Here is a 27,362-nt window from a genome sequence, read left to right on the forward strand (position 1 = left end):
AACTGAACTTACAGCCGGCTCCATGGAAGGTGGGGTAAGGATGGCAACCCCACGTTAGTCCTTTAATATAATGACATTTTCTATACGCGGCCTTCTTATCTATAAGTATTTGCGAAGTCCTAAAGGTATCCTAGTATTGTTAGATGACAATAATAGATAAATAAATGAGCATACATGCCATCATGTAGTTGATAAGTGTACATGACACATAATAGCTAGTTACGGAGTGGAACATTTATTTTACTTCGAAAAGGAACAAACGAGATCAAAGATGACAAAATGAATATTAATAATCTCGCTATTTCTGTTTCAAAGTCAAACAAAAGACACATAGATGTTTCACAGACATATTCGAATTAAAATGTTAATTTATAACTTCATTTTAAACTTAATAACCTTGTATCAACAAATAAATAAAGAGAATTTTACTCCACAACTAAAAATGGCTTCATTCCTTAATAATAAATAAGTGAATTTGTTTGTTTGTTTGTTACCTTATAACACCTTAACGGCTTAGCCAAATTTTTATACAATTTAGTATACACGTATTGTATGGGATGGAGAAGGAGACTGTACAAAAGTCGAATGCTTGAGTACCTCTGTCCCATTCGTGTTTCAACCGTGAAGCAGTTGTGTTTGCATGGCTGTGTTTAGGTTTGAAGGATGGGATATAGCGTGAATTTACTGGGTATAGAGGAATAACACCTCTGAGTCCTCAAGAATGGCAACGCATGGGGGGTATCATGGGCGAAACAGTATACTCTGTTATGTCCATGGTACTGCTCATGTCTATAGGCGACGGTTACCACTTTCCATACAGGTAGAATGACAACCACCTCTTTTCAACTAATTTAAAGAAAGGAGTGTCTCGATTCGGTGTTATTATATATATATATATATATATATATATATATATATATATATATATATATATATATATATATATATATATATATATATATAGTTGTAAACTGATTTAGAAAATTTTATGTTTTATCTGAAAGGACATACTTTCGGTCTGGTCCCATTTGATTTTGGTTTTAAAATCAATAATTTTTTTTTTGAGTTTTTCTTTGATTTATTTCTTGATTTGAGTTTCTAAATCAAAATAACTGGGTTTTTTCACGATTGAAATCATGTTTTTCTATGGAACACAACCTGAAAATTATTATTTCTTTTTCTTTTAGAGATTGCTTTAATTTTATGACTCATCCATCAAACGTTGTTTTGCTTCTACTGCCATCTACAGGATCTATTTTTTTCTTATCGAAATAAAAACTATATCGTCATTCAATTTACAAAATTTCATTAAAATCGGTTGAGCAGTTTAGGAGATTGGTGTGAACGAATGTCGTGACACGGGATTTTTGTATGTTAAGTCATGATATGGGTCTAGTCGACTGACACAAAGAAATTAAATGACGCTCCTTTCCACTTTCGATTTACTGGAAGAGAACTCTTGCAGAGTTAAGCTCTTTGTATATTTACATTGTCATATTTCGTATATATTACTAATGTGTACAATAAAGTATAAATAAATAAACAAAATACGATTTAAATCCTGTGGGAAAGTTTACAGTAGAAGCTAATTACCACATTTTTAGTGGATGATAATGCAATGGTAACCATATAGACATGAGCAGTACCATGGACATAACAGAGTATTATATTTCGCCCATGATACTTCCCATGCGTTGCCATTCCTGACGACTCAGGTGTTATTCCTCTATACCCTGTAAATTCACTGTCCTTTCCCATCATTCAAACTGAAACACAGCCATGCAAACACAACTGCTTCACGGTAGAAACACGAATGGGACAGAGGTGCCCAAGCAAACGACATTTGTACAAACTCTCCCTCTAGTAGAGGACTATTTTAAAACGCCGTTCAAATATAAGAAGCTACATTATAATCAAGTAACGTAGTCAGTGGATGCAGGTGACTCAGGACCGTTCTTTGTGGCAGTCTATGGGGAGGCTTATGTCCAGCAGTGGACGGATAATGGCTGAAATGATGACGATGATGTATATAGGTTATATATTATTTTCAAAAACTCTATCAACCGATGCAAAACCGGGCTGGATCGCTAGTTCTTCTATAAAAAAGCTTATGCACTCGAGAAAATTATGGGAAACAAGCGCTGAATCGATTATGACCTCGCCCCGTGAGCGACTGCAAGCGAGTTCGTAGCAAATGACTCACTACGCCGTTTTATGGTTAGTCTAGTTAGGAACTAGTTAAACAAGCGGACATGACATTGGCATATAAACGTCGACTGTAAAATAAGTTTTCGACACTTTATGGCAGTATAGTCAATATTATTATGTCTGTTTACATACACATACACATTTTGTATATGAAGAGATAATATTTTATATTATTATTATTTCAGCCATTAACTACCCACTGCTGGACATAAGCCTTCCCTGTAAAAGGAGATTTGCCAGTATTTGCCACGCTTGGATTGGTGGGTTGGCAACCGCAGTTAGGCTTTTAAAGATATTTTAAGAGGGACGCTGCTGCCCATCCCTTGTCCGTATTTTATATAATATGTATTATTATATACAGATATGTATGTATTTTGAATGTAAGTATATAAGTTTGTATTTAAGTAAATATATTTATTATTTCTTAACTGGCCTCTTAAAGGCATTTTTCGATGAGCGCAGGGGCGCACATGTGATACATGACGACGCCCCTGCCTCGCCGGCGGCCTCCCTTCAAGAGGCCATCGACGAGCTGTCCTCTAACCCACCTTCTCCCGGGGACCACCTAGTGAGTACCCCGGAGCCGATGTCCCCTCAGGAGGTTGCTCCCAACCGCCCCTCCTCTGAAACGGAAATGGAGCTAGACGCTCCCAACGCCGTCGCCGAAACAGGCGACTCCTCCGACACTGCCTCCTCCTCGGAAGAGGAATTTCAAATTGTGGGTGCCAAGCGCACCAAACGCGCGAAGCGGGCGCGCGATCTCCCCCGCCTAAAACCCAACGTGCCAACGATGGCGCACCCGTTCCGGCTAACGCCGATAAAACCGACCGCGATCACGCGGGGAAAGTTAGGCCTCCTCCGCCTATAATCATCCAGGACAAGACAGCCTGGAACAGGGTGTCAGCTGCGCTGAAGGAAAAGCGCATATCCTTTACCCATGCAAGGGTAACCTCACTAGGAATCAGAGTAGTGGTTCCCACATCGGCGGATCATCGCCAGTTAACTTCCTTCCTCAGGACAAACAGTGTGGGCTACCACACTTATGCCCTCGAGGAGGAGAAACGTCTGCGCGTAGTAATACGCGGCGTCCCTAAGGAGCTGGACTGCCAGGACATCCTCGCAGACATCCGCTCTCAAAACTACCCCGTCTACGAGGTACACAGGATGTACCGCAGCAGGGCCAAAACGCCACTAGACATGGTACTAGTGGTACTAGATCTCTCCCCAGAGGGGAAATCTATCTTCAACATCCGAAGTGTCTGCCTGATCTCAGGCCTATCAGTAGAACCGCCAAATAAGCGGACCTACCCCGGGCAGTGCCACCGCTGCCAAAATTATGGGCACTCCGCCCGAAACTGCTACGCGCGCGAACGTTGCGTCAAGTGCCTGGGAGACCACGGCACCAAGCAATGCACTCGCGTGAGTGGCACCCCGACCCCACCTAGCTGTGTACTCTGTGGCACACAGGGCCACACAGCTAACTACCGCGGATGTCCCCGCGCTCCCCGTCCCGGCCAAAACAAGGCCTCCGCAAAAGCCACAAAGGCTCAGGCACCCCGCGCAGCACGCCCCGCGCCCCCGACTATCCCGCAGCCTTCAGCTGCACCACCTCCCCCGCCAAAAAATGCTTGGGTGCGACCTCCGGTCGTCAAGGCGACCCCCTCACCCACCATGCCATCTGCAACCGCTCCCACGCTTGCCAAGATTGTGGCATCGCCCGCTCCTCCGCGCCCCGCCCCACAAACTGGAATGAACGTAGGCTCAAGCTTCGCAGCCGACTTCGCACTGGTAGCGAAACTCGCCAGCTCCATCGACGCTGGCGAGATTACGGCCCTGGCCTCCAAATTAAGGTCAGTCAACGACCCACAAGAAAGACTCGCAGCCGTCTGCGAGCACATCGGCGTACTAGTCGCCATCCTCAATTTTAACAACTAATTATGGATCTAAGGGCGAAAAGATGCAAACCTCGGTCCGTTAAGTTAGCGTTTTTCAACGCTAACGGACTACAAGGGCAAAGAGACGAAGTCCGTGAGTTTCTCACCGCCCATCAGGTGGACGTTCTCCTACTACAGGAGACCTTCCTCAAGCCTTCAACACGCGGTCCAAGAATCGCAAACTACAGTATCGTACGCAATGACCGCATCAGTCGCGGCGGCGGTACGTTAATTTATTACCGAAGGTCCCTTCAGTGCATTCCGATCGACACGCCTCCGCTCGTAAACATGGAAGCCTCGATATGCCTCCTCGCGATGACAGACCATCGACCGATCTATATAGCATCGGCCTATCTCTCTCCCTCCAAAAAGCTACTCCGGGCCGACCTCCAAGCTCTCATGGACCTGGGGGATTCGGTAATTATTGCCGGAGATCTAAATTGCAAGCACAGCCTTTGGAGCTGTGCTTATCCGAACCCAAACGGTCTCACCCTGGAACGCCTTTCGCTTTCCATGGGTTTCGACATCCTTCCCCCAGTGCACTTCACGCACTATCCGGCAAACACTGCTCATCAGCCCTCCATCCTCGACATGGCCCTACTAAAGAACGTAGCCTTAAGGCTGAGTTCTATGGAGGTCCATGCCGAACTCATCTCCGACCACCGCCCCGTCACATTCTCGCTAGGCCCACCTGCAGACGGGGCGCCTCAATTTAAAACGGTCACGGACTGGAGCCGGCTCGAGAAAGTCCTCGAGTCGACTAACTCTCCGGTACTGGACCGCATCCCGGACGTAGTCGAATCTATCGAGGAGACGACTACAGCCATAGACGCGCTAACAGAGCACCTGCAGTCGGCAGTCAAGGACTGCTCCAGGGAGGTTCCGGATACGGGCGACCGTAGATGGAACCTGCCTGATGATGTAAGGGCTCTGCTGCGCACTAAGAATGCAGCCACACGAGCGTATGACCGCTATCCCTCAGAAGAGAACCGAACCCGCCTGCGAGCTTTACAGCACGAAGTAAAGAGTCGCATAGCGGAACTTCGGCGAGACAGATGGGATAAGTTCACCAAAGAACTCACCCCCTGCCATACCGCGTACTGGCGAGTAGCCAAAACCCTCAAAACAGATCAGTGTTACTCCGACCTTCCGCCCTTAGTCCGAACAAACAACAGTCCGGCCATATTTGATGAAGAAAAGGCTGAATGCCTAGCAGACAGCCTAGAGGCCCAATGCATGCCGAGCACCCTTCCGGTGCCCGATGATCATCTAGAGAAGGTAGAATCCGAGGTGGAGCGAATCCTGTCGATCCCTCCAGTAGAGTCACTCCCCCCCGTTACACTGGATGAGGTGCGAACACTCATCAAAGGAACTCCCAACCGAAAGGCACCCGGTGCCGACGGTATCTCTAACAGACTCCTTAAGAGTCTGCCAGAAACCATTCTGCTACTCCTAGTAGCGATCTTCAATGCGGCAATTACCAATGCCATCTTTCCAGATGCTTGGAAAGAAGCCGATGTCGTAGGCTTTCCCAAACCTGGGAAAGATAAGTCCCTTCCCACCAGTTTTCGCCCCATCAGTCTCCTCAGCTCGCTGGGGAAGCTGTATGAGAAGCTAATACTCGCACGCCTGAAAGACTGGCTACAGTCCAAAGGCATCCTGATCGATGAGCAGTTCGGCTTTAGAGCCAAGCACTCAGCTGTTCATCAAGTACATCGTGTAGTAGAACACGTCCTCAACGCCCGACACCTGAAATCCAACGGGGTCACATGTGCCCTGTTTCTCGACGTAGCGAAGGCCTTTGACAAAGTCTGGCACAGCGGCTTGATTTTCAAACTGCACAAGATGGGAGTGCCAGACAGGCTCGTGCACATCATACGAGCCTTCTTGTCCAATAGGTCATATCGCTATCGCGTCAATGGAGTGCGTTCCAGCGCACGACCGATTAGAGCCGGCGTCCCTCAAGGCGCTGTCCTCTCCCCCACCCTCTTCTCGTTGTACACCAACGACATCCCGCGTCAGCCCCGAGTGCAAATCGCCCTCTTTGCTGATGATACAGCCCTATATGTGGACAGCACGTCGGCCGCCTGTGCAGCCAACAGGCTTCAACGGGCGGTGGACGAGCTGGCCTACTGGTTCAGAAAATGGCGCATCGAAGTCAACCCAGATAAAAGCGCCGCCGTGCTTTTCACGGCCAAAAGAAAACCATCCCTTCCCGCCTCTATTCAGCTGTTTGGCACGCCCGTCCCCTGGACGAACGAAGCCAAATACCTAGGCGTGACACTAGATTCCAAGTTGAGTTTCGCATCTCATCTTAAGCGCGTCCGAGGCCTGGCCAATTTTATACTGGGACGCCTCCATCCCTTTATTAACAAGCGCAGCCAATTGTCGCTTAACGCAAAGCTGACACTCTATAAAGCATGTATAAGACCGGTGATGACGTACGCTAGTGTCGTCTTCGCCCACGCCCTTCCTTCATTACTTCACCCCCTTCAGGTGGTGCAAAATAAATTTCTGCGACGGGCCACGGGCGCCCCGTGGTACGTGCGCAACGTGGATCTACACCGCGACCTCAAAATACCCACTATAAGGCAATTCATGAAGCAAGCGTCTCGACGCTACTTCGCCTCAGCCGAGTCCCATTCAAATCCGCTCATAGTAAGAGCGGTCAAATACAAACCCCCCATAGAGAACGTCGCTCCAAAACGTCGTCGCCCGAGGCACGCACTCTTGGACCCCGATGATCCAACTACGACGGCAAACGCGTCTCCCTCCCTACCTACCGCGGAACCCTCGACAAGAGCCCCTACAAACACACCCACACATCGCACACACCGCCCCCGCCGGCGGGGGCGAAGAACCCTCGCGACACACGGTCCGCGCGCGATCAGGTTTGCGCCCGAGCGCACAACAACCGCGTCGCAATCTCACCCACCCAGACGTACCGACCCTTCGCCGTCCCTCGACGGGGGTCGAAGTGCGGTGGCCTAAGCCGAGGCCGAGCCACTCTGGCGCCCTTAGGCGCACACACACACCGCAGTCCATAAGAAAGAGTCGACACCTCTGTCGCTCCCCTCTCGCGGGCTTGGAGTGCCATCAGCACTCGCCCCTGCATTCGCGTCCGGTGAAGCTGTAAAGGCCACACACGGCCAACAGCAAACACATTCAGAAAAAAAAAAAAAAAAAAAAAAAAAAAAATATTTCTTAACAGAAACAACTATACTGTTACCTCTTCTTATTGCACGCACACCGCCCGCTGGTAATTAATGCTCCTTTCCACTCAGAGTTTGCTGGAAAAGAACACTTACAGAGATAAACTCGTCTGTTGTACATTTTTATTTTATATATATTATATGAATGTAATTTTATTGTGGTGTACAATAATGCACTCATCAAAACCTCTATATATATAAGAATTATGCACTTTATATCTTATTATTGTTATCTGTGTATTATAACACTAATTGGCTGCCTTGTATTTGTGTAGTCCATGGAGATGGGGCACTGTTGACTTGTAACACAGGTTCTTCTAAACCTACTGCAAGCACCAATCTCTCACAAAACTGGTCTTCATTTCAAATTGTACCTCATGTTGTTACTTTATTCCACCTTTTGTAAAGAGAAAATAAACCATTCATTCATTCATTCATTCATTCATTCAAATTATATCTTCATTCAGCACATGGGATATTTTATATTCTAATTCATGTGAATAAAGCCACGGGATACAGCTAGTACTTTTTTTTTTTTTTTTTTATTTTATTATCAATAAAAATACAAGTTACAGAATTTATGTTCCATTAGCATTTAGAAACCACGTAGGTTTATATTAATACTAAATACATTAAAATTATTTAGATTGTATTAAAACCATGCAAGAAGTATCGTTTTAATTTACACTTGATGTTGCTAATAGTAATATTATCTCGTACATCGGTGGGTAGTTCATTAATAAATCGAGGAACCAGGTAGTCAGCCGTACGCTCACCATAACTGTTATTTACGCGAGCGCTATTGGTACAAAGTTGCTTCCGTGCGACCGCCCTCGTATAAACAGCATGATTAATTTCGTTCCAATATTTATTGTTAAAAAAGTTTTCCTTAAGAAATGTGTATTTAAATTGTAGATGTACAGGTAAAATATTGCAATGTCGAAAAAGACCAGTATCATCGTCATAATACTGCATCTTAATTTTGGGAGATACAATAGTTCTTAAAATTCTACGTTGAAGTTTAAAAATATCATTTAAATATGTTTTATAAGTGCGGCCATAACTTGACAACCCATATTGAACATAAGATTCGACCAATGAATTATACAGCATCAATTTTACTTTAAAGGGAATTCGGTGTCTAAGGATGACTATATTAGCTAAAAATTGTCTTAATTTGTTACAAATTTTTTCGATGTGTTTACTCCAATTAAACTTACTATCTATAGTTAAGCCAAGATATGTTTGGCTGTCTAAAAATCTATTTCCAATTTAAGATATAAATATATCAATTATACTACTATTATACAATAATACTATATTGGCGCTGTTCCGTGTTAATATGACACATAAAGGCCGACGAGAGTAGGGTTAAATAAAAAACTAACTATTTGTCGGATTTTCACCGTTTGATTTATATCGGACAGATTTACGACTGACAGACAGTTTCTGGCATTAACTTTTTATTAGTTTTGCAAACTAGTAGATTTTTATACTAAAACATGCGCAGAAAAATGTAGTAAGAACAATTTAATAAAATTAAGCTAGTGTCACAATGAAATACAGTATGGGTTTTTTTTTATACAATTTAGAATGGCAAACAAGCTGACGGCCCACCTGATGGAAAGTGGTAACCGTCGCCTATAGACATGAACAGTACCGTGGACGTAACAGAGTATACTGTTTCGCCCATGATACCCCCCCATGCATTGCCATTCCTGAGGACTCAGGTGTTATACTTCCAAATGTGTTCAAGCATTTAGAAGTTATATTCGTCATCATCATCATCATTTCAGCTATTACTCCTCCCCTGTAAACATAGGCCTCCCCCATACACTGCCATAAGGAACAATCCTAAGCCACCTGCAACCACTGACTCCCTGCAATGCATTTGAGGTCGTCACTCCATCCAGTAACAATCGTCCTGCACTGCGTTTGCCTGTATGGCGTCGCCACTCAAGAACCTTTCTCATTGGTTAACGGTTCATCGAGCTATGTAATCAAACAATTGCCACTTCAGCGGATACCCGAGGGATATTCACCAGAGGGAGACTTTGTACAAAAGTCGATTGCTTGGGTACCTCTGTCCCATTCGTGTTTCAACCGTAAAGCAATTGTGTTTGCATGGCTGTGTTTCGGTTTGATGGGTGGGATATGGCGTGAATTTATAGGGTACAGGTTCCTGAGTCCTCAGGAATGGCAACGCATGGGGGATATCATGGGCGAAACAGTATACTCTGTTATGTCCACGGTACTGCTCATGTCTATAGGCGACGGTTACCACTTTCCATCAGGTGGGCCGTTAGCTTGTTTGCCATTCTAAGTCGTATAAAAAAAAATTATCTATAATAAAAAAAAATCCGACTTCATATTTGAACGATAAAACTAAAATAGGTACAGAGCACTAAAAAATCAGAGTAAGCACACTGAACACATATTACAATAAAAACTCGCATCTCGAGCAAACGCGGCCAAATAAAATTATAACAGCGCCGGATAGCGCGAGCGGCCGCGTACCACGTTACTCGTTTAAAAACTACAATAGCGATAAATAAACTTTGCCTCTGAAACAAAAGAAGTTTCAGAGGCTTTTGTACAAAAGAAGTTTACTTTACACCCTATGTGTTCTCTGTTTCAATCATAAGACCGTTCGCTGATATCTAATAGAAGTATAAATTTAAAAGCAATTAATTAACTGAATGTTTTTATTTATTACTAATTTCATTTAGAGTGCATTTTGTGAAAATTTCAACAAAACTTGATTACCAGAGGGAGACTTTGTATAAAAGTCGATTGCTTGGGTACCTCTGTCCCATTCGTGTTTCAACCGTGAAGCAGTTGTGTTTGCATGGCTGTGTTTCGGTTTGAAGGGTGGGATATGGCGTGAATTTACTGGGTACAGAGGAATAACACCTGAGTCCTCAGGAATGGTAACGCATGGGGGTATCATGGGCGAAACAGTATACTCTGTTATGTCCATGGTACTGCTCATGTCTATAGGCGACGGTTACCACTTTCCATCAGGTGGGCCGTCAGCTTGTTTGTCATTCTAAGTTGTATAAAAAAAAAGAAAAATAAAACCTTATCATTAAGGTCTATTGATACCAACTTCAACTTATGAATTTCAAATATAAAATAGGATAATAGTCACCGAAACCTAATTTTGTATTTATATTTTTTTGTTAATGGCCGTGTGGTCCCGGCATAGAATAGGCCACCCCTTCATTTGCAGTGAGTGTCGTAAGAGACGACTAAAGAAGGGCGAGGGATGGGCAGCAACGTCCCTCTTAAAATATCTCCAAAACCTAACTGCAGTTTTCAAACCCCCTGTCAAACGTGGTAACTACTGGCAAAACTCCCGTTATGGGGAAGGCTTATGTCCAACAGTGGGCAGTTAACAGCTTAAATAATAATATCAAAAGACATTGCGCTTAATATATCGCAGAACATAGATAGTTTTTTTTTTTCTAATAACATGAATCTGGAGGATCTGAGTTCTAATGATAACATGTTTACGAAATAAAATTTTACAACTTCTATAATCTAATATGTACGTCACGGGGGAAAGGGATTGTTAGTAATGGAGTTTGACAGCCCCATTGCTAGCAATATGCCTTATTAGGTCGACCTCCACGTGGTTCCCCCTGGAAACCATCGTGAACAATTCTTGTTGAATTCGTCACGATGGGCTAACTGACCTACTTCATCTCCTCACCTATAATCCTCACTGGTGCCCCGCCGGTGTATACCGATAGCGCGGATGGGGTTACCATTCCATTATCATCCATTAAAAAAAATATGTACGTCACAGCTTCAAACTTCAGATTGAATATCATAGCATTTTTATTAATCTTATAAATATTATCATGATGTTCGTTTACATTAATCTCCGAAATCGCTCAAGCGATCCTAATAAAATTTTGTAAATGCCTCGACTTAACGAGATAGGATCATTTTTATCCCAGCACGTGGCGCTGCCATCAAGTTTTTAGCTCTATGTATTAATAAAATGAATTATATCAAAACATATAGAAAAATACAAGTCATTCCATGTAGTTTATAAAATAGATTTATTTTCTTAATATAGTGTAAAAAGTTCGTTTCAATGAGTGCATTGGTAAGGGGAGGTGCTAGGGGAGCAACTTCACGCATTGCCTACTCTATGTCTGTGTGTACAGCACAGAGTAATGACATGATACAAACTTGCTTAAATAACCAATTGTATTGAATATACAATTGTATATACAAAAGTTGACAGTAGTTTAAAGAAAATATTTATCAACCATAAAATCAGTTTAATAAAAAATAATAAAACAGACCTATAGCAGTCACAAGCTATACTTAAAACAAAATACTTTGATGTTTATATATTTGCACTACAAGACTATTTTCATAAATCATCAACAATAAAACTTGCCATAGACAATCATGAAAAAAAAGAAATATCCTATTTTAAATCTATTTTTTTATTTTATAATTTTGATAGTGTATAAAATATTTTATCTGTGTCATTTGATATAATTAACGAAGGATATTAAATCCTAGCCACTATGGATATTCATTGCTAAACTTATTAAAATGGTAACACTTTTTAACTTTCTAACCTTAAATTATTGGAATATTTGAGAGTACAATTCAGAACACCTATAAAAAACCTAATTAATCTTATGTTGTAAGGAACCAGCCAAATGATATTTGACTGAGCGTATAATCCACAATACATGGACCAAAATGAAAATGTATGTCCCAAACTGGCCCAATCGAGAATCGAACCCAGAAACAAGATTACGCAAAACAACGTGCCACGTGAAACAGGGAATCAACAGTAAAAAATAGTATAAAGCAGTTTATTACTGTTATTGCATATGTAAAATATGCATAAATAATAACTACAAATAAACCCACAAAAACAAAATCAATACACTATGGTTAACAAAGAATCCACGAGCAAAAGTTAACCATACCATGAATATAAATTGTCTAGTTTCTAGACAAAATTCAACTTTCTGCGTGGAACCGAATTAGCATACTTCATCAAGATCGGTATCGATCGAATCTCGAACCAAAATTACACCCACTTTGTAACAAGAATAATCGAATATTCGTCTAGATAATCTAATAAAAGGTTTGAATGAATTGCGAATTAAAATCGATTATTTATTTAATAAATTTCTGTACTTTGAATACTCTGTATTATGTGAGATCTGGTTGCTAGGCGACAACCGATCGTTCATGACGCGGCCTTATGTACCGGTTTCGTTTCGTTTCATTCTTTATTTGAAACTTAAATTGACGTATGTATGTAATTATTGACTGGAAAAAACACTTGTTTGGTTAAAAATTGTTCTAAATTTAAAATTGCCGCTAGAGGATATAAAACTCTACAATTGTCAAGAGCCTGTAAAATATAAATTTTAGAGAATGCTCTCTTAACTTTAACCATAAACCTTTCGGCATTAAACCATCGCTATAAGATCTAAGATGGAGATAATATTAAAAATCTATACTAGTCGTCCGCCTCGGCTTTTTTTTTTTAAATACACCCTTTAAGGGGGGAAAGGTGTTGTTAGTAATGGAGACTAAAAATACCATTGCTAGCAATATACCTAACCAGGTCGACCTCCACGCGGTTCCCCCTGGAAACTATCATGGTTAATTCCTGATGAATTCATTATGATAGTCTTACTGGCCTGTTTTCATTCTCATTTATCACCCTTCACTGGTGCCCCGCCAGCGTATCCCGTTAGCGCAGGCGGGGTTACCATACATTTTCACCCATAAAAAAATTCACCTTTGATAATAAACCTTTTTGCAGGTGGTTTTTTTTTTAAAACCGGCCAAGTAAATTTTGAGTTAAACTAACAAAAAATTAAGCCTTTATAACTTATAATATTACTAGCGATGTTACTCACTGATTTTTAGAATCGAATGAATAGTTTTTGTGTTTATCTATTACATCAAATGTTTTCTCTTTATTTTTTTTTTATGCAACTTAGAATGACAAACAAGCTGATAGCCCACATGATGGAAATTGGTAACCGTCGCCTATAGACACGAGCAATAGCATGGACATAACAGAGTATACTGTTTCGCCCATGATACTTCCCATGCGTTGCCATTCCTGAGGACTCAGGTGTTATTCCTCTGTACCCTGTAAATTCACTGCCATATCCCACCCTTCAAACCGAAAGAGAGCCATGGATAATCATTTAATTGTTTGTGTGAAAATTTTGACAGATTATTTCGACGTTACCATAATTTGATAAACGTAATTTCGTAAAGTTAATTTTTTGTCTATGTCTATGTTTAAAATAATTAAAAATTCTACGCCCTTGTCCAAACAGCAGAATTAATTAGCAATTAAAAAAAGTAAACGAAACTTTAATTGGGTTTTGTCTCGATTTCACGGCCAGTTATCGACGCCAAACAATCATGTATGTAGATTTTTCACGGAATCAACCATTGTGGTATATAGGGACGCACTGGTTCCAGCAATCGTAGTCTACAAAATGAAAGGTTTAGTTATATTCTGTCTCTTTCTAGCTGTTGTCGCGGCTTTGCCGTCGGTAAGAATTTTGTTTTTTTTTTTATCCTATAAGATGTGTACATACGTGGACATATTCTTAATGATTTATAAAAATAAGTTTTTTATGGTTTATTTCGATAATGACCTTATAATAATTTTCTGATGATTGAAGCCGCCGTTTTTTCTTTTTTATGCATTAGAATATTTTATTAGAATTGTTGCAGTCATAACTCTTAACCAGTCAAAAGAAATATTAAGCAAATATAAGCATCATAGCAAATCCAATCCAGCCATCTGGACGAGTGGCAGTCCATCGGCCATTTTTCAAGGCACTTTCTTCCATCCACATTTTAGTATCAACTTCTAACAGGTGTATTTCCGAATCGATACTATTTTTTTTTATACAACTTAGAATGGCAAACAAGCTGACGGCCCACCTGAAGGAGAATGGTAACCGTCGCCTATAGACATGAGCAGTACCATGGACATAACAGAGTATACTGTTTCGCCCATGATACTTCCCATGCGTTGCCATTCCTGAGGACTCAGGTGTCATTCCTCTGTACCCAGTAAATTCACGCTATATCCCACCCTTCAAATCGAAACACAGCCATGCAAACACAACTGCTTCACGGTGGAAACACGAGTGGGCCGGAAGTACCCAAGCAATGGACTTTTGTACAAAGTCTCTCTCTGGTTTATTATTTATTATGTATTATTATTATGTATTATTTAAATTTGTTGCAGCCAGATCAGCCACAGCCATTTGATGACGATGACCATCCGGTAACAAGTGTTTTATACATTTTCTAACAATTTTAAATTAAAAAAAATAAGGTTTTCAATTCGGTTATATTTTTTCATATTGGTTGCCTCATAACTCTGTTAGTTTTTTTTTTAATGAATGATAATGGAATGGTAACCCCGCCTGCGCTATCGGCATACACTAGCGGGGCACCAGTGAGGATTGATAGGTGAAGATGCAGCAAGTTAGTTAGGACACCGTGACGAATCTAACAATAAATCAATCACGATGGTCTCCAGAGGGAACCACGATGAGGTCGACCTGACAGGGTATATTGATAGCAATGGAGCTACTAATCTCCATTACTAACAATCCTTTCTCCCCCCTAACTCCGTCAGTTGTAAACCTATTTCGAATATCCTTTTTTTTATCTGAAATGGTATACTTACAAATTAGTCGAATTTTTAACAAAATCGACACAGTAATTTAATTTTTAAATCAAAATAACTGATTTTGTCACAGTTGAAGTAAAATTTTTTGTGGGTCAAAATCTTATTTATAGTTGGCAATAAATAATGCCTTGCTAGTCTTAGCAACATGTCTTTTTCGAAGTCGGTCATTTCAATAATACAGATAAAACTATAGACGAATACAAACCGTCTTTATATCTTACTTATACGTACCAAAGGGAGACTTTGTACAAAAGTCGACTGCTTGGGTACCTCTGTCCCATTCATGTTTCAACCGTGAAGCAGTTGTGTTTGCACGGCTGTGTTTCGGTTTGAAGGGTGGGATATGGCGTGAATTTACAGGGTACAGAGGAATAACACCTGAGTCCTCAGGAATGGCAACGCATGGGGGGTATCATGGGCGAAACAGTATACTCTGTTATGTCCATGGTACTGCTCATGTCTATAGGCGACGGTTACCACTTTCCATCAGGTCAGCTTGTTTGCCATTCTTAGTTGTATAAAAAAAAAAACTTATTTCTTTTTTATAAAATTACCTACTCATATTACAACACTACTTTATCCGCCCCGGCTTCTCACGGGTTTTTAAGATACAAAGATAAATTAGTTATTATTATTATATGAAGTAAAATATGTAAAAGACGTATGTCGACCAAATAGGCGACGTGCTGAAGAAGGACCAAATTAAAAGTACCCGTAACCGGCGAGCGTGTATGAAAAGATTGATGAATGTGGAGGAAGCGAAAGAGGTTTGTTTGAATCGAAGCATTTGGCGTTCCATTGTTTCTGCCTACCCTAATGGGAGACAGGCGTGACAGATATGTATGTAAAATAGTCGTTATTGTCATTTTCGTAGGGATCTCTAGCTTTTTTCTAAATAATATATAGCCTATGTTTCTCACTGATATTTTAGCTTTTTATAATCTATTTTTATAATTTAACAATCCAGGGTTGGCACATAAAACTATTTCTAGTGAAAATATTGATTGACAGTTTTTTTTTTTGTTCTAGCAATATCAAAATCGTAGATACATGCAAAGTCTTAGTATAAAAGTGAGTATAATATCTATATATAGCATTAGTATATATATATATATATATATATATATATATATATATATATATATATATATATATATATATATATATATATATATATATATATAACTCTCATGTCACTGTGTTTGTGGTTGCACTCCTTAGAAACTGCTCGACCGATTTTTATTGTATTTTTTTCATGGCTAAGAAGCGAATAAAAGAACTGATAAAGGGTAACCATGTATAGTGAAGGCCTATGTCCAGCAGTGGACAATTATGGGCTGATATAATAAATATAAAAGTTATTTATCTAAAATTATTTTAAAAAGAATGAATGAAATCTTAAAAAGAAATATACTTAATATTTCTTTTTTCTATTTTGCAGTTTGCAGATGACAAAGATGCTGACGAAGTAAGATAATAACAGTTACTTTTATATACATTAACTACTAATTAAGCGAGTATATAATTTTAAAAACTTGGGAATTTTTTTTTTTACTGTAGAACTTAAAAAAGATATGGATATAGAGAGGGAACGTAGGGAATTAGCGATTCCAAGTAATATGGTGGCCCGTAGATTCGCCCGATGTACGTACCAAGTCTTCAAGTAAGTCGGAGTTAGTCAAATGACATTATTCAAAGTATATTTGTTTCGATCCGAAACATATTTTTATTTCCTTTACATTATTATTAAAAAAAAAACTATTCAAAATTCAAATTCAAAATTCAAAAATCATTTATTCATGTAGGACATTTTAGCCGCTTATGAACGTCAAATTTTTATTAAAACTTTACAGTAAAAAAGTATAATAAAAATGGCTCCGTAAGGAAGGAACAGGATTAATACGTGGTTTTATTTTATACAATTTCCCGAAATAATATTGTCCACGTAATAACCTGCAAAGACAAAATTATCTTTCTTCTCGGACTTTTTTTTTATGGGTGAAAATGGTATAGTAACCCCGCCTACGCTAACGGGATACGCTGGCGGAGCACCAGTGAAAAGTTATAGATGAGAATGAAAACAGGTCAGTTAGCGCATCATGATGAATTCATCAGGAATTAACCATAATAGTTTCCAGGGAGAACCGCGAGGAGGTCGACCTGGTTGGGTATATTGCTAGCAATAGGATTCTCAATCTCCATTACTAACAATCCCTTTCCCCCCTTCTTCTCGGACTATCCATATTGACACGGACGGTCTACGATTCAGGTATGCTGAAAAATCGCTGGATGCTCTACGTGTCCTGTACTGTCCTGTTTTAAGAATGATGTTGGGACTCCTCCACTTTTGTAGCGCCTCAGAAATGTTCTCTTAAATACGTGTTTTCATGCCATCGTTCTTAATAAAGTTATGTTCCTAGTGAAATGAATGCGGGAGAGTGACGACACCATCTTTACACTGATAGTTGAAGATGTCAATGCTGCTGTGATAGGGCATCTCGTCAGGACGATGACTTAAACATAAAATATTACATGATTCGTTGCCGTCCTGACCGGATGCACCTTAAGTATATGATCTACTAAATTATAACCATATTTATTAACATAATTTTAAGTCTTAAATTTTAAATGATTGATTAATTGATTGGATGGATAATTGATTGATTGGTTTTTAATTTTCAAAGTACTCAAAAACCTTTCACTTAGCTCCATAAGTGCCAAGACAAATTTTTTCATTACATGGTCACCATCCAACTTCTAACCCTTACTACTGGGGGGAAAAGGATTGTTAGTAATGACTGAGAATCCCATTGCTAGCAATATACCCAACGAAGTCGACCTCCTCGCGGTTTTTCCTGGAAACTATCATGGTTAATTCCTGATGAATTCATCATGATGGGCTAACTGGCCTGTTTTCATTCTCATCTATCACTCTTCACTGGTGCTCCGCCAGTGTATCCCGTTAGCGCAGGCGGGGTTACCATACCATTTTCACCCATCAAAAAAAACCCTTACTACTCATTCGACATTGCTTAACTTCACTAATCGGTATCTTTTAGTGATAATTAAAATAGGACTATCGTGACAAATTCCACTAGAATTAACCACGATGGTTTCCAGGGGAAACCGCGTGCAGATCGACCTACTAGGGTGTATTGCTAGTAACGGGGAAATTAGACCCCATTACTAACAATCCCTTTTCCCCTAGTTATGGGTGTTGCTGGCGGCTTGGCCAACCGGATTTAAAAATATTTATGTTTTTTTTTTTTGTTATACCATTGAGGTGGCAAACAAGCATACGGCCCTCCTGATGGTAAGTGGTTACCGTAGCCTATGAACACCTGCAATACCAGAGGTATTACGCGTGCGTTGCCGACCCTGAAGAAAACTCTTTACCCCCCTTTTGAAGAACCCCATGCTGTAGTCTCTTGGGAAAACCTCGGCAGGGAGCCCATTCCACAACCTGAGTGTCCATGGGAGGAAGCTGCGCAGTACGCGACCATTGAGGCTGTAGGACATGAGGATGAACTCCCTGTCGATGACGAGCCGTACAATAGTAGAAAGTGGCTGTGGGCATCATATATTTGAATAACTGAAGTAAAAAATGTATCATTGCCATACAGGGGCAAGAAGATCGTAGACAACAGGACAGGAAATCATACCAGAGACAGGACTCGTACCACCTAGATGACGATGATCATGACGACGGCAATGATTATCAATCGTTGAGGGTAATTACTGATTATTAACTTCGTCCGAAACGTTCATTGATAAAAAGTAAATTATGTGTTTCTCCATCCCAAATAGTGCATTTTTTTTATACAACTTAGAATGGCAAACAAGCTGACGGCCCACCTGATAGAAAGTGGTAACCATCACCTATAGACATGAGCAGTACCATGGACATAACAGAGTATACTGTTTCGCCCATGATACCGCCCAAGCGTTGCCATTCTTGAGGACTCAGGTGTTATTCTTCTGTACCCAGTAAATTCACGCTATATCCCACCCTTCAAACCGAAACACAGTCATGCAAACACAACTGCTTCACGGTTGAAACACGCATTTATACTAAACTTCGTAACAATTGATTCAACAGTTAAACCAGCAACAACAGGTAACAAACAACAAACAATCTCTCTTTCATATTTATAATAATACTAGCTTTTACCCGCGACTTCGTCCTTTTGGCCAAGATATGTTTACTGACATAGATAAAAAGTAGCCTATATTCTTCTTCTCATATTCATCATACCAGCCTTTAACTGTCCACTGCTGAACATAAGCTTTCCTCTTAGTGGGTTTTTACAGTAGTTGCCACGCTTGGCAGACGAATTGGCAACCGCAAGTAGCCTTTGGAGATGTTTAAAACAGGGCAGCAGCGTCCCTCTTAAGGGACCCTATCCCTCGCCTTCCCTTAGTCGCCTATTACGACACCCACGGGAAAGGAAGGGGTGGCCTATTCTATGACGGGACCGCACGGCTCACACATCCCATATATTACTACTAAATTCCCAACAATTGTAAGCATATTTACTTATAAAAGGAGGAGAGTCTCAATTCATCCGTATTTTTTTTGCCGTAAGCGATTTCTTTGCCAACTTCTGCATCGATTAGTTACGTTCAATTATTGATTTACATTTACTACTCCAATACTTTTTTTGTAATGGTTGACGCTGGAATGGTAACCCCGCTTGCACTATCGATATACGCTGACGGGGCACTAGTAAGAGATGACAGAGGAAGATGAATGCTGGTCAGTTAGCCCATCGTAACGAATTCAAGGATTAACCACTATAGTTTCCATAAAGAAACGCGTAGAGATCGACCTGATTGAGTATAATGGTACTTTTGGCCATAACAGAATATCAGTGTTTTACTCTTTTGAGGGCAAATCAATAAACTGAGTTGTGACCACTTTGTGTTTCTGTGGCAAACGAAATTATGTTACTTTTTATTCTTTTCTTTTTATTTTTTGTTGTTATATCTGTTATTTGTGCTGTGATTAATATAAATAAACTATATATTTATCTATTGCTAGCAATTGCGATGTTTTATCCTATTACTTACAATTCATTTCCCCCTTACTCCGGCACTGGTCCTATACTCTTACTTTATACTATTACTTTTTGTAATCGTAAATTTTTTACAAATATAAAAAAAATGTTTCAGTCATCACAATTTAACTATCTGGTTAAACAAGTGGACCAACTATCATCAGTGAGTATTAATATAAAAAAAAATATATAATTATTTGATCTGTGGTTTTTTTTTTGAAGGGTGAAAATGGAATGGTAACCCCGCCTGCGCTAGTGGGATACGCTGGCGGAGCACCAGTGAAGGGTGATAGATGAGAATGAAAACAGGCATGATAGTTTTCAGGGGGAACCGCGAGGAGGTCAACCTGGTTATATTTATTGCTAGCAATAGGATTCTTAGTCTCAATTACTAACAATCCCTTTTACCCCTTTGATCTATGATTAACAATTAGATTTTTAAAGTATAAAGAAATACGTTGTGAATTCGACTGTACTTATTTTTCTATAATATATTTCAAAAAATGTATTTTCAATTCTGAAGCGATTTTAATGATTTGTTTTAATTGAAAAAGGTTTGAAATAGTAACTTAAACAATACATAAACATACATAATAGCAAATTTTGTGCATACAAAAGTAAACCAAACAAGGAAGAAGTTGTTGTTTCAGTACTAAATTACTAAACTAAACTTCTAAAGCAGTCCAAAGGTTAAAAAATACAATACATTCTCATCATCACCATATCAGCCGCTATCTATCCACTACTACACGTAGGTCTTCCCCACTTGAGGGATCAGGGGGGGGAGGGAGCAGTAGTTGCCACGCTACCGCAGTTCGGCTTTGGTGAAGCTTTAAGAAGGACACTGCTGCCCATCTTTCAACCACCTTAGTCGTTTCTTACGACACCCACGGCAAAGGATGGGGTAGCCTATTCTATGACGGGACCACACGGCAAAATACAATCGCATAAACATTTTTTAACAGATTTATTTCCTTTTACAGAAATATCACGGTCGTGGTGTAAGTAAATTAAAAAAAATGTGTTTACATTCATGAATTATATATTTGCTTAAATAAATATTTATCTAATGTTATATATAATTTTATGTTTTTTTTTTTTCTCAAATAGACTTTGAGAGTTTACTATGTAAGTATTAAATATTGTTAAGAAATAAATGTAAATAAAATGTAAATTTTTTGGTCATAATAAGTTATTAATATGCTGTAATATATTAACAGACCCCGGCGAAATCAAAAAGCGTAAGTAAATAAGACGAATAAAAATAAAAAAGAAATTAATTCTACAATTCCAGTACGGACCTGTTTATTCCTTTTTTTTTTTGCAGTTTTACAATTCAATTTTGTTTCTTTTTACTTACAATATTATATTTCTATTTAAGTTAATCAATTTTCAACGTATTAACACGTATACGTACGTATACACACTTAATTTTTAAATTGAATTTAATTTTAATTAGATAAATCATTTCGGTTTAAAAAAAAATACATAAAAATCAATTTATAATTGTCGATTTTATCACATAACATTCATACCAATTAGTATATCCCTCATCTGTGAAGTCGGTTAATAAATTTTGTTTTTATTACAATTAAAACACATTATTTCCTTACTAAATTTTGAATGCATGCTTTTTAATAATTATATAATAATTTTCATTGCAGACTCCCGCCGTTCACTATTTAGGGGTGAGTATAAAATATTAATATTGTTAACTGAGTACAGTAACACATAACAGTGGGTGTCACAGTATATTCTGTGATATCTGTGTTGCTATTTTGTTTCACATTAATCACCAACCACATGCTACTTTGCCACCTAAATTGCCACCTAAACCTTTTCCTTTCTTAGTTTAAAAAACCATTCCTTCCTTACTTAATTTGCTTAAGAATTTGATAACGCCCCACTTTTGGACTATTAAGAATAGATCAAAAGAATAGTTGGCTATAAAAAAAGAGAAGGAAGAGGAAGAAAGAGGAATATATGGAAAGGAAATACTTGACTAGGTTGGTAAAGTTACACATGGTATGTAGTCTCACTTAAATTTTTTTTTCTCATATAACGTGATTGAATGAATGAATGGATGAACGAATAAATGAATAAATGAATGAAAGTTACAAACAGTGGCGTAACAATAGGTTGGCAGGGCTGGCAAAATGCCACGGGCCCACGATCCAAAAGGGCCCCGGCTCAAGAGGCCGCGAGCTCAAAATTTTATTTTTTTACCTTGTACCTGTGTATTTTATTTTACTTGAAAATAAATAATAGGGCCTAGGGTCCATTCAAAAGAACTTGCCGTAGGCTCCAAATGGTATAATTACGCCACTGGTTACAAATACGTAACGTAACGAAGTGTAAATAGGTAGAGTGTGTTTTTAGTTATTACTCCAACAATCTTGCCAACATTTTTTAATAGTCATAAAAAAATTACTATTTCGGAATACTTATAATAAATTTGAAAAAGTTCTTTTTTATTATTATATACTAGCTATATCCCGGGGATTGTCTGCGTCAATTTGTATATTTTATTCGCATATATAATATATTAAATACAAAATACAATGTTATGTTACAAACGGAACAAATCATAAACCGATGTCTATATACGTATATAAGGGGAAATCAACGAACTCACCATCTTTTGTCGTTTCCGACAATTGTTTCGACTTCATCCGGAAGTCTTCTTCAGGAGCCGTAAGGCGTTTTGCGTCACAGCGTCACTCCTCGCATATAGTAGACATCGGAGAAAAAAGGACATATGTTTAAAAAAGCCTTACAAGCCATACAGTTTATCGTTTACTATATATATATATATATATACTTATCGTTTACTATACACGCCATCGTCGGTATTTATATAAATACGTAGATAGATAGATACTCTTTATATTTTCCTCAACAATTTTACAATAGTAAACTTTTTTTTTATGGGTGATAATGGAATGGTAACCCCGCCCGCGCTATCGGTATATGCTGGCGGGGCACCAGTAATTAATAATAGGTGAGAATGAAAGCAGATCAGTTAGCCCATCGTGACAAATTTCATTAGAATTAACCACGATGGTTTCCAGTGGGAATAGCGTGAAGGTCGATCTGACAAGGTATATTGTTAACAATGGTACTGATATTCCCTATTACTAACAATCCCCCCCCCCCTCCATAGTAGGTAGGTAGGTATTGTATACTTTGTAAAGAAGTTGGTATACTATTCCATAGTCGAACAGCTTGCATAGTAAACGATTTGTCAAAAAAACTTTTGAAATGTACTAGTGTCTTCCGCTGGAGGGTCCCAGACAATTTCAAAATGAATAAATAAAACTATAAGATATTAACAGACTGTATGAATCAAGAGTTATGAATAATGGCATGGTCAATTATAAAAACAATTAAGCTTTTTTTTTATACAACTTAGAATGGCAAACAAGCTGACGGCCCACCTGATGTAAAGTGGTAACCGTCGCCCATAGACATGAGCAGTACCATGGACATAACAGAGTATACTGGTTCGCCCATGATACCTCCCATGCGTTCCCATTCCTGAGGACTCAGGTGTTATTCCTCTGTACCCAGTAAATTCTGTGAATAGTGTACATAAACGATCCTATATACTAAGTTAAGATATAACCTACGCATGTAACAAGTTTCATCGATTTCCGTTCAGTAGTTGTGGCGTGAAAGAGTAACAAACGTTCATCCATACTTACAAACTTTCAAATTTATAATATTTAAGAGGATTTTTTCATAAGAACTCATTTACTCGAGTTAAGAGTCCTGCAACTCTTAGCCGTTGTTCTTTGTACGCGCCCCAACGCTGCATGCGATTGCGCGCTTGTCGATTACTATCGGCACCGCCGGTTCGCACCTGTACTGCTCAGTTTGCTCCCACTTATCAGGCTATTTCTCTGCTCAATTCTCTGATTGCTCAGCAGCCAGATATTGATATATTTAATGACAAAATAGATATATTTTTAAAACGTTGTACAAAATTTGTATGTTTGTAAAATAAACCTATGGCTCACTACACGTTTTGGGAGACTGTAAGTGTAGTGAGTAAGTTTCAAATAAATAAATAAAGAGTTCTTACTGATCACTGTACTTGAGACTCAGGGTTTTCCGTATAATTAATTCAATTGTCTTATTGTTTTAGGCTCTTAACTTCCAATACGTAAGTAAAATTTGTTATAACATAATGCGCTTATTAGACATTAAGTCTTGGTGTTTTTTTTTTTAAATGGGTGAATATAAAATGTAATCCGGTCTGGGCTGTCGGTATACGCCGGTGAAAGCAGGTCAGTTAACCCATCGTGACGAATTCAAAAAGAATTAACTACAATGGTTCCCAGTTCACCGCGTGAAGGTCTACCTTCGACCTGATAGAGCATATTATTACCAGTCGGGCTGTTTAACCCCATTACTAACAATTTCTTCCCTTCCCCCCCCCCCCCCCCCAGCTGTTGGTGTTATGAATAATAATGGAAATGTAAACCCGCCTGACGGGGCACCAATGAAGGTTGTTTTTCTTTTCAATTGATGATAATGCAATGGTAACCTCCCCTGCGCTAACGGTATTCGCTGGCGGCGGGGCACCAGTAAGGAATAATAAGTGAGAATGAAATACATTTGGAATTCAACACGATGGTTTCCGGGGAAACCATGTGGAAATCGATCTGATAGGGTATATTGCTAGCAATGGGTCTAGTAGTCCGCATTACTGATAAATCCTTCCCCCCAGTGAGGGATGATAGGTGAGGATGAAATTAGATCAGATAGCTCATTGTGACTAAATTACCTCGTAGTTTTCCAGAAAGAACCACGACATACACCTGACAGGGTCATTGCCCATTCCTATCAATGTCCCCATTACTAACAACCCTATCCTCTGATATCCACCTAGTTTCATCCCCTACTATGTAGTAGTCCTTTTGCCACGTGACGAAGATGTTATTCTATTGCCCCTTCAGCCATCATTGTGTTCTTTTTTATTTAATATTTATATGTCATATATATATATATATATATATATATATATATATATATATATATATATATATATATATATATATATATATATATATATATATATATATATATATATATATATATATATAATTTGGTTTTAATTTTTCATTCTTGTATTATAATTTGTTCTTTCATCTTTTATTTCTGTAATACAGATTATGCCACTAGACAACAAAGAGGTAAGTGCAATATAATTACACTTTAATAGTAATTTTCACCGTATTTACCCCGACATAGATCAGGCCACCCCTTCCTTTCCCGTGGGTGTCGTAGGAGGCGACTAAAGGAGGGCAAATGGGCAGCAGCGTCCCTCTTAAAACATCTCTAAAAGCCTAACTGCGGTTGCCAACCCGCTTGCCAAGCGTGGCAACTACTGTCAAAACTCCCGTTAAGGAGAAGACTTATGTCCAGCAGTGGACAGTTAACGGCTGAAATTAATAAAATAAAATAATAACTTAATTGGCCTATGGGCCCGGTATAAATTATGTACTTATGTCAGATGTAATAACGTTTGAAAATGTGCAAGACTTCTTTATTATTTATTTAAATAAATGAATAAAATAAATATTCTCACATATTTAGGTATATTCACAATATCAACAAAAGGCAGACGGAAACTCCGTAAGTATCGCCATATTTTAATTTAAATAACAACATATAATATTGCACGGCCGTGTGGTCCCTGCATAGAATAGGCCACCGTTTCCTTTCCCGTGAGTATCGTAAGAGGCGACTGGGGGAGGGCGAGTTATGGGCGACCGTTGCCCAAGCGTAGCAACTACTGTCAAAACCTCCCCTTATGGGGAAGGCCTATGTTCAGCAGTGAACAGTTAAAAGCTGATGATGATGATGATATTTCCAGTACTTCTAAATATCTGTAGTCCAATCATAAAATCCTACTAATATATATTCTTTATTGCACTAAAATATACAGTTATAATAACAATTAGAAACAATATGAGTAAGGTGAACTTATCTCTAGAAGAGATCTCTTCCTGTCAACCTAACACAGTGGCATGGGAAGTAGCAGGGCAGCTGTAATGCAAAACAGAAATCTAAACAACAATTTACCTAATTTACAAATCATAATTATAATTTTTTAATTTATTTACGTTTGTTTTAATCACGCTTAAACTGTTGAACGAATTTGAAAGAAATCTAAATACTTCCAGTAAAACTCAGTCGTTCAATTTATATAGTTCAAATTGATATAATTCATAGGTCTATCAACAATTACATTTTATTATCGACTATGTACAAATCTATAACATTCTTCTGGTATGATCCTAAACAAAGAAATTCATATACGTCTAGGCTATTGAACCTCTGACCCTCCATCTCGAGCCAAACGACTCTTGGCCACATTGCCAAATAGAGTATTAAATATTTCACTCAAGACACTGTTCATATAGCACTACTTTGTCATAAATAAAGATAAAAATATTAAATATAAGATCTGAGAATTCATAATTTCATTCATTCGTTTCTCCATTTATTCAGTCATACACTTTTTTTTTTCAATTGACATGAACTGTACGGATATAGTCTCTTTTCTGCTCCTACCAAAAACTTCTTTATTTCATTCATTCTTGGAATATTTATTAATGGTAGCAGAATTAAACAAAATAATTTTGTTATCTAGAGAACCTTATACATATGTATATAACACACTATTAAAACTAATTGATAAATCAACCTCTTTAAATAAAAAATACCCCACACACATGCACGAACCCGGATTACAGCGTTAGTGCTTCACAAATCCAATTAATAAGTAAAAACTCTTCAGAAGTCCGCAAATTCCGCTCAAGAGAGTTATTAATGCTGGAAATTTAGTCCCTTTGTCAATTAATCTTGTTACGTCGAATTTTCAGTATTAGGAAATTTGTACTGAACTGAATGTCGTTCGTACAATATGATTACAAGCTTCTAATTTGTCCACTTTAGTGATGTGCCAAATCGACCCTTTTTGGTATTCCAGTATTTCGATACTCGATAAAAAATAATCGAATTCTGAGTCGAGTCTGAGGACTTAGATAAGTAATCGAATACAGGGTATTCGAGTTTTTCATCACTCGAGTGTTTTTCAATTGATTTCTGAAGCTTCCTTTTAATGATAATAATAAATAATTACTTATTAAGTTTTGACAATTCAGGAAAAAATAATAAAACAGAAACAAAAGCTTACGATAAATATGCGACTAGTATT

At 38.8% G+C, this 27,362-nt stretch overlaps 1 protein-coding gene across 17 annotated transcripts in view; it reads left to right on the plus strand.

Moving 5' to 3' along the window:
* The first annotated feature begins 13,809 nt into the window (after window positions 1–13,809).
* The window catches only part of LOC116412857 (calcium-responsive transactivator-like), a 31,939-nt gene continuing 18,386 nt past the window's right edge, over window positions 13,810–27,362 (plus strand). For 13 of the 17 annotated variants that reach the window (XM_052892009.1, XM_052892010.1, XM_052892011.1 and 10 more), the window contains exons 1-14: window positions 13,810–13,920; window positions 14,628–14,666; window positions 16,107–16,148; window positions 16,519–16,545; window positions 18,701–18,808; window positions 19,177–19,194; window positions 20,250–20,297; window positions 21,118–21,135; window positions 21,245–21,262; window positions 21,355–21,375; window positions 21,799–21,822; window positions 24,282–24,299; window positions 25,309–25,332; window positions 25,736–25,774. In XM_052892009.1, the coding sequence (XP_052747969.1) occupies window positions 13,864–13,920; window positions 14,628–14,666; window positions 16,107–16,148; window positions 16,519–16,545; window positions 18,701–18,808; window positions 19,177–19,194; window positions 20,250–20,297; window positions 21,118–21,135; window positions 21,245–21,262; window positions 21,355–21,375; window positions 21,799–21,822; window positions 24,282–24,299; window positions 25,309–25,332; window positions 25,736–25,774 (501 nt within the window). In that variant the 5' untranslated portion in view covers window positions 13,810–13,863. The remainder of the gene's footprint in view (window positions 13,921–14,627; window positions 14,667–16,106; window positions 16,149–16,518; window positions 16,546–18,700; window positions 18,809–19,176; window positions 19,195–20,249; window positions 20,298–21,117; window positions 21,136–21,244; window positions 21,263–21,354; window positions 21,376–21,798; window positions 21,823–24,281; window positions 24,300–25,308; window positions 25,333–25,735; window positions 25,775–27,362) is intronic. The other 4 variants (XM_052892015.1, XM_052892020.1, XM_052892024.1 and 1 more) reach the window with 4 other exon arrangements.

Source organism: Galleria mellonella, unplaced genomic scaffold, assembly GCF_026898425.1.
Source record: "Galleria mellonella isolate WM207_F2 unplaced genomic scaffold, CSIRO_AGI_GalMel_v1 utg146, whole genome shotgun sequence".
Taxonomy (NCBI): domain Eukaryota; kingdom Metazoa; phylum Arthropoda; class Insecta; order Lepidoptera; family Pyralidae; genus Galleria; species Galleria mellonella.